Raw genomic sequence first — 8,700 nt, forward strand, 5'->3', positions numbered from 1 at the left:
TGCTGAGATCCTTCAAAAACCATGTGCAAGTCTACCTAGAAGATCTGATGCTGGTTGTCAGGTGAACAGTGGTGAACAGAAGATTTGGATTTTGTTCATGTACTTTCCATTTTATTTCTCTTTTAGTTTTGAAATCGTTCTCGTGTTACAGCATGTTTTCACTCGACACTCTTCACAATTACTGCTGTTATATTTCATTCATTTATCAAATCAATCTCAGTTCTAATCATTTAAACACTAATCAAATAGAATTCCTGGATTTTGTGTTTGGTGACCTGCTGAAAACATCACATCATGAATAATCTTCACATCACCACACTGAGACCTGAAGATCCTCTCAATCATCATGTTTGAGTTCAAATCCAGAGAGAAGCAGCTCCTTAAGAACATTCACTATAATACACTGCACAAGTACCAAAAGTATTCGGACACCCGACCTTTCCAGCCACATGTGCTTCTTTCACAAACTGCTTTGGATGCAGGAGCATCACATTTTCCCTTCACTTGAACTAGGAGACCAAAACCTGCTCCAGCATGACAATCTGCTTCCATGTGGAAGATCTCCTGCTATGTTCAATATGGTTGAACACCTTTAGGATGAATGTGAAGGTTGACTGCACCCGAACCTTCTCACCTTCTCACCTACATCAGTGCCAATCTTCCCAGAAGAGTGGAGGTTAAATATACAATTAATGTGGAATGAGATGCTCACAAAAAGCACATACCAATGGCCAGGTGTCCACAAACCTATCATCTCTATCATCTCTATCATCGCTATAATTTCTATAATCTCTTTTTCGGCTCACAGTATCAGTGTTTAGAGCAGCAGAGTAACCAAATTATAATCCTGTACCTTTTCCTCTGACAGCCGAGTTCCTCATTCTTCTCCTCCCTTTTTCATGTCTCAATTCATCACTCTCCTCCATCGTTAACGATATATATATATATACTGTATATACACGTGTGTGCGTGTGTGTGGGTGTGTGGATGAGGTGGAAGTGAGGTTGACATGAAGTGCAGGTTAGGTTCAGTTGAGGTCGAAGTGAAGGTGAGGTTAAGGTCAGATGAGGTGGAGGTGAAGGTAGAGGTAGAGGTAAGCTTGAGTTTGAGGTGAGGAGAGTTTAAGGATGAGGCGAGGTTGAGTTAGAGGTGAGGTGGAGATGAATTAAAGATGTGGTAGAGGTTGAGGTGAGTTTAGCTTGTGATGGAGGTGAGGTGTAGGTGAGGTTGAGGTGTAGGTGAGGTTAGCTTGAGGAAGAGGTGGAGGTAAGGTTAGGGTGAGGTGGAGGTGAGGTTAGTTTGAGGTTCGGTTGAGGTGGAGGTGAGGTGGAAGTGAGGTTAGCTTGATGTGGAGGTGAGGTGGAGGTGAAGGTTGAGGTGAGGAAGCTGTTGGTGTATCACCTGCCAGACTCCAGTATAAATACAGTGTGTTTATTTAGTCTTTATTCATGCCTAAAGCTCAGAAACATAAACATCTCACTAAGTTCAGTGTTTTTATCACTGTTACTCCGAGATATCACGATGAGTTTATATTAAAATCCATTTTATTTTTATTATTTTATATATTGATTTTTTTTTATAATTTAATTGAATTTTTGTATCCTTTCGTTTAATTTGATTTATAATTATTGTATTTCGTGTCTCAGGAAGCTGGAAGTGCTGTAGGTTCTCAAAGCTAAGAACCCTTAATAATTCATTATAACTTTATTTAGTGTTAAAATGTCAGTACACAATGTAAACTCACAGAAAGCTTCAATGTCAGTTCCTCCTCTGGGAGGAGAAGATAGCAGAGCTACAACATCTACAGCAGCCAGAAAGGGTCCAGGGTGGATTCATTGATTCATTCTATCTATCTATCTATCTATCTATCTATCTATCTATCTATCTATCTATCTATCTATCTATCTATCTATCTATCTATCTATCTATCTATCTATCCATCCATCCATCCATCCATCCATCCATCCATCCATCCATCCATCCTCAAACTTGTAAGGGTTCCAATCCGAGGAATTTTTGGACGCTAAGAACCCTTAATCATCAGAAGAACCCTTAAAACCCTATTATTTTTCTAAGAGCAGGAAAAACGAACTCCAATTAATTCCTCTTTATTTATTTAACTGCGAGAACCTTTCAGGTGTTTAACATTCCGCCGTCTTTGGTAGAAGGGTTCTTGTAGGTTTCCTCAAGGGTTTGTTATATAATTGAGGGCTTTTATTTAGTAAAAGTGTTCTAGTTGAAACCATGACATGCTTTAGTTGATATAATCCAATGAAGAAGCATTCTTAAACCCCTTAAGAAGCATCTTTTCTCTATCAGGTTCCTAGTTTCTTAAAATGATCTCACTGTACCAGGTGTGTTTTCCCATAAAACAATAATTCGATAATACGAATGTAAGTAACTGAAACCTGTTTAAATAAATTTGCATCAGTTTAAATGTATTGCTGTTGGATTCAGAGTTTTAGTTTAAAAACTTGTATTTTTCTTTATTCTGCTCCGCATGTCGTAACTTTCCATGTTTCTAGTCTTGGAAAGAGTACAAGCTTGTGAGACTTCTGTGAGACTTCAGAGTAACTTGAAAGCTGTAAAACATGACCTTGCGTGATGGAAAGGTTTTTCTGTTCCAACTCTATTTTTCATGTCAGCTTAATTAGATAAAAATGACGTTTAAAAATCCAAAAAATCTTTCCTGAACGATGAACAAAAAGCTTTAGTAACGTCCACTTTCTTTTGGTGTGTCCACAAAAAAAAACTGGGGAGAAAAAAAAGCCGAATTTTAATCAGCTCTTTTCTTTTCTTCACGCAGATCCCGGGCTCCAGATGTCCCACTGCCTGAAATTGTCCTGGGTTGAGACCCAGCGGAGTGTAACGGAGAGGAAAGGAGGAGCCGTGGGCCTCTCAGCTTCTCAGCTCCAGGGCTGCCGTTGCAATTTCACACAGGCTTTGGGCCAAACGAGTCCTGCCGTGCTTTGATATTTTAGCATGGATGGCGCCGATCACGGAACCTCTGCCCTCAGAAACGAGACTGTGGCGCTGAGGTGGAGGACTAGCAATTATCATAGGATTAACCCTGAACTTCCTCTCGGTGAATTCTGCATTAGTGCGATTCTATAAAGCACCTCACTGGATTTACTTCTCTTTTTTTTTAAACCACAAATTTTGTGGGTGGCTTTCAGATTTTTTTCTTTTCTTTTTTTCTTTTTTTTTTCTCGTTTTGCCACAATGGAATTCCAAGTCAGACTGTGGAATAACGATTGGACCTCTTTTGTTCGGTTTTGGTTTACTGTATTGCTGAGCTTGCATGTGCAGTTCGATGCCGTTGCACCGTGTCCCAAAGAGTGTCGTTGCGACAAAATCTTCATTTACTGTAATGAAAGGAGTTTGACGTCTGTGCCTCTGGGTATTGGTGAGGGATACAGCATCCTGTACCTCCACAACAACCAGATCAACAGTGCTGGATTTCCAATGGAGCTCCACAATGTGGCATCGGTAGAGACTGTCTACTTGTATGGGAACCAGCTGGACGAGTTTCCACTCAACCTTCCCAGAAATGTAAAAGTTCTCCATTTACAGGAAAACAACATTCAGACAATTTCGAGAGCAGCACTTGCCCAGCTACCCAAACTGGAAGAACTGCACTTAGATGACAACTCCATCTCCACGGTTGGGGTGGAGGAAGGGGCTTTTCGAGAGGCGTTCAACCTTAAGCTCCTTTTCCTCACCAAGAATCACCTGAGCAGTGTTCCTATTGGATTACCAGCAGATCTCAAGGAACTGCGCCTGGATGAAAACCGCATCGCTGAGATAGACGAGGGAGCTTTTCAAAACATTACAAACTTACAGCGGCTGTTGCTGGATGGAAATCTTCTGGAGGATGGCGACATCGCCCCCGGTACTTTTAGAAACCTGGTCAACCTGAGAGAGCTCTCGTTAACTCGAAATTCTCTCACAATGCCTCCTCCTTTGCTCCCATCAGTGTCCCTTGCTAGACTGAACCTGCAGGAGAACCAGATTAGAGACATCCCTGTTACGGCTTTCTCCGAGCTCAGGAAGCTTGAGAAACTTGATCTATCCATGAACCTGCTACAGACTGTTCCACAGGGGGTGTTTGATGGGATGAGAAGCCTAACAAATCTTAATGTCCGAGGCAACCATTGGCGATGTGATTGTGCCATTAAGTGGATTGTCTTTTGGCTAAAGTCCTTGCCAACTTCCGTGAACGTCCGTGGATTCGCATGTCATCAACCAGAAAGGCTAAAGGGCATGATGATCCGAGAAATCAATCTCGATGCTCTTCAGTGTCCGGCTGGTACAGAAAAAGATCTGTGGCTCACTCATTTACCACTGACTACGTCATCACCTCGTAGAACCACCCTCCTTCCCAGAACCACCCCTATCACCACCACGTTGACCACCGTTTCCCACCCAACCACAACAAATCCCACGCCTCCAGTGCCCAATTTCCCACCTGCTCCCTATCCTCCTTATGAAGACCCTTTGAAAATATCTTTGAACGTAGTGAACGGCACATGTGTTGAGGTTAGCTGGGAATCCTATTTCACCGTGACGGCTTACAAAGTCACCTGGGTAAAGAGGAGTCAGAACATAATGACTGATATTAGCCAAGAGAGGACGGTCCCTGGGGAGCAACGGAGACTTAACTTGTACAACTTGGAACCTAGATCCAAGTACCGGATCTGCATATACATCCTGGATTCCTTGAATAGCTACAGACCTGGAGAGGATACGATCTGCTCGGAGTTCAGGACCAAATCGGCCTCCATCCCTCCGTCCGAGTCGGATCAGGTGGCACAGCAGGACGTCACATCTACCTTCCTTTTAGCAGGCATCATCGGTGGCATCGTGCTGCTGGTCTTGATCATATTACTCGGGATCTTTTGCTGGTACATGCACAAGAAGAGCAGGTCGTCCTGTTCCTCGTCTAAATGGAAATACAACCGAGGCAGGAGAAAAGACGACTACTGCGAAGCCGGGACCAAGAAGGACAACTCCATTCTGGAAATGACAGAGACCAGCTTTCAGATCGTTCCGCTGAACAATGAACAGCTCCTGAAGGGCGATTTTAGGATCCAGCCCATTTACACGCCCAACGTCGGCATTGGATACAGAGACTGTCATCTCGAGAACAACAGCATCGTTTACTGCAAGAGCAGCAATGTTCCTGGTGTGGAATTTTGCCACACGTGATGCTATGATGCTTTTTTGTAAAGACATAATAAACATTTACTGTATGATTGTACAACACATACACACATACACACACACACACACACACACACACACACACACACACACACACACACACACAGTTTTATATCTGAATCAAGTTCTGAATAGGAACATATTCCCTGATGGTAATTTATATCACACACAGTGACGTGGAATCGGGTTTGTTGTATTTTTCCTAGCGGACAGTGTTGTGATTAGCGCAAAGCGACCTGGTGTAAGTCAGTCGTATTTGTAAAATCAGGGCTGGTGTTAAGTGCATTAGTCCAGGTTTTCTGCCTCACGGGTGTGAATGTAGGACCTCCTCAGCCGCGAGTTGTAATTCGACCCCCTGCTGAGAAAAAAAACAGTAGTAAAGATAACAAACCGTTCAGAAAAATGAAACATGGCTGATTAGCCTTCAGTGGAAAAAATAATACAGGGGCAGGAGTTTTTTCTTTTTTCTTTCTGTTTTTTAGTCGACGTGGCGGGGCGAACGTGAAGCAGGCGTTCAGGAAATGGGCTTTTTGTGAAAGTCGCTTCTGAACAGGGTTACGACATTTCAACACCACACAAGCGAGCGAAAAAAAAGGCCAAAGAGCTCGGGAAAGCATCGACCCGCACGACGGGGAAGTGTTTAGTTTGGCGTTTTGCCACCAGAGGCAGGGTTTTTTCTTCAGTTTTTTTTTCCTCTAGTGCATATTTTTCGACCATTAACCGAACATTCCGGATCCAATCCCACTAATTTCATATTGCTTTTTTTGTGTAGATGTTCATGTCAGATATAGAGCGAGCTCCTGAGGGTTTGGAGAAGGAGTTTGTTTGTTGGAGCAGGTGTTTAGGAGCTCGTCCGTGGCATGGCTGATGTGTGTATAGATGTCTGTGTGTATTGATGTCTCGCTCTGGAGACTCCTTACAGATCATTTTAGAGGGATTTGATTTTTATTTATGAGCGCAGGAGTCTGCGGTGAGTCTCCAGTAAGACTGGGTCGAGTTCAACATCTCAACAATCGTCTTATCCACATTTTTGAAATCGCCGTCACCTGTTTTGCTCGTACTGTGTTATGGGGTTAGAGGGTTTTCTCTGCTTTTCTTTAACCGACCGAGCACTCGTTTATTCAGGCAGCTGTTTAGGTAGAATGATGAATTGTAGGGCAGGAAAAAAATACCCAGAATCCCAGTAAAGTGGTTTGTGCCAGAGCTGGGTTTGCCCTCGGATCCCTGCATGAGCGCAATTAAAACTATTTTTAATGCCGTGCTGGTTTTTCCGAGCCGGGCCGCCTTGCTTTAAAAGGGACGCCATCTTTTTTTCTCCTCCTTTTTCCCCTTATTATTATGCGCTGTTACTCTCTGACTTTATTTGCTTTGACAAGATTTTATTTCGTGGGTCGAGTTCAAAGCATCTCTCCCCTCTCGCTCTTAATAATCCCCGGTTCTGAAAAAAAAAGGAGGAAAGAAAGGAAAAGGATGAGAAAGAAATATGCAGGGGTTATTTTCACCCCTGAGGAATGAATCAGGAGAAATGGGGAGAGAGAGAAGGAGAGAGGGAGGGTAATAATTCAGAAGAAATAAACCCAGATTGCGAACATCACATCACATGGCGGAGCTGCGATTGTTCAGAGCGCAGACGTGATTTGAACTCCACATGTTTGAGCTGTAAAAAAAAAAACCCACAAGTATTTTGTTCGTGCAGCAAAAACAGATGTGTCTCTGAGAACGAACGAGGGAAGAAAGTGAAAAAAAGGAGCTACTGGACTTTACGCGGCTGTCGGAGTATGTTTTTTTACTCGAAGGCCGCTCTCTCGTTTCACACACGACTTTATTTTATTCCGAACTTTCTCACCGAAAAGCCCCAACTTCCCTTCAAACCCCCAAAAAACATTTCACATGCTGTTCTTCTGGAAATAAAAGACATGTGTGGTGTTAGAGAAATAAAACATGTCCTGGAACGGAGCTAACAAGCATTGGAAGCCGAGGGCTTCTGGTAAAGTGCTAAACTGTTTCACCGTCATGTGATTTGCGCTGCGCTGGAATGCTAGCTTCTCTTTTAATTAGCTAAGGTTTTGGACTGTAACCTTGATAGAGTCTCAGATCTTCATCTTTGTCTTAAATCATGAATTAGAAACGATCACGATCTGCAGTGAGTGACCCCTCATCAGGGAGAGCTGTAGCAGCCGTGTGCTAACTTCCTGAGGGAGAACGTGAGCTCTGAAACCTTCTGCTGCTGCAGGGGCTGATCTGTGAAAAGCAATTTAGGAAATAGTTTTGGATTTGAAGAATCATGTCATAAACATGTACAATCCCTCTCTCTCGCTCTCTCTTTCCCTTTTTCACTCTCCCTCCCCTTTTCTTTCTCTTTTTCACTTTAGTTTTAGTTCTCGGGAATTTTCCCAGTGGACTTTGTCACAAAGCAGCTTCACAGAAACAGACAGAATTATTCAGTTTACAGTTATAAATTAGCTGCTATACGTTTATTCCTAACACATAACCAAGAAGTGACAGCGGCACACATGGAGTTCCCATGCCATGAAAAAGAAACCATGAGAGGAACCTCATCCTGATCCTCATCACCGAAATGTCCATTTTTTTATTATAATAGCGTCACTGTTCATTGATGGAGATGAAACATTGTGGTGATTGTAGCCCTGAACCATTGTAGCAGACTGTTTATATTAATTACAGTCCAAATCTCTCTTTTTTTTCTCGACTACAGAAGCTCATAATCAGTGTTAATCATCAGCTGCACCCTGAACTTTTAGAGAAATAGCGAGTATGTAGGAGTGCAGTGGCTCAGACACGCCTGCGGGGGGTTTGCTTTCGAATCACTGAGCGTCTGATGGTGGGGTTTTGTGTTGATTTGGAGAACCGAGCACTGAGCCAGAGTGAGAGCGAGACGAGAGGAGAGCATGAGGAGAGCAAGACCAGGGCGAGACCAGAGTGAGACCATGTGGCGACTCAGACTGGAATAATTAGAGGAAATGGTGATGAGGTTCATCTAAACCAAAACACTCAATCATCCCCAATCCTTCCAAATATCATTATTAAATTCCCTTATTTAAATAAATAACACACACACACACACACACACACACGGTTTATGGAAAACCGAGAAAAAGCCATAACCTCTATAAAAAGTCCCTTATAGCACATTGCCATTATTTACATCCAGCTCCAAAAAAACCTTCCTTTTATTTTATTCTTGTTTATTTAATGAATGTTTTTTTTTTCCATTTTAATGTAGTTTTAATTTTGTATATTTTTTATATTTGATTGGATCGGATCGGATCAGATCGGATCGGATGGGTTGAGCAGAATAATCCCAAGAGCTCCACAGCAACCAAAGTGACTGTTTCTTCATGTTTTTTATCTCATGATCTCATAGTTGTCTCATGTATGTGCCTTGAAAATGAATTTACAGTGTAGTCAAGACACCTTTAATGTTTTTTGCACAAATTGTACATAAAGTTTTTTTTT

At 42.4% G+C, this 8,700-nt stretch overlaps 1 protein-coding gene across 2 annotated transcripts in view; it reads left to right on the forward strand.

Moving 5' to 3' along the window:
• flrt2 (fibronectin leucine rich transmembrane protein 2) overlaps nt 1-6,663 on the forward strand; it is a 10,309-nt gene extending 3,646 nt beyond the window's left edge. The window contains exons 2-3 of one of the 2 annotated variants that reach the window (XR_006923863.1): nt 2,807-5,274; nt 5,305-6,663. Coding sequence is in view for 1 of the 2 variants with exons in the window: in XM_046835779.1 (XP_046691735.1) it covers nt 3,223-5,208 (1,986 nt within the window). In the remaining variant the exon portion in view is untranslated. Of the gene's footprint in view, nt 1-2,806 lie in introns of both variants that reach the window. The other variant, XM_046835779.1, reaches the window with a different exon arrangement.
• Nucleotides 6,664-8,700: the final 2,037 nt, after the last annotated feature.

The sequence above is a fragment of the Silurus meridionalis genome, chromosome 23, assembly GCF_014805685.1.
Source record: "Silurus meridionalis isolate SWU-2019-XX chromosome 23, ASM1480568v1, whole genome shotgun sequence".
Lineage (NCBI taxonomy): Eukaryota > Metazoa > Chordata > Actinopteri > Siluriformes > Siluridae > Silurus > Silurus meridionalis.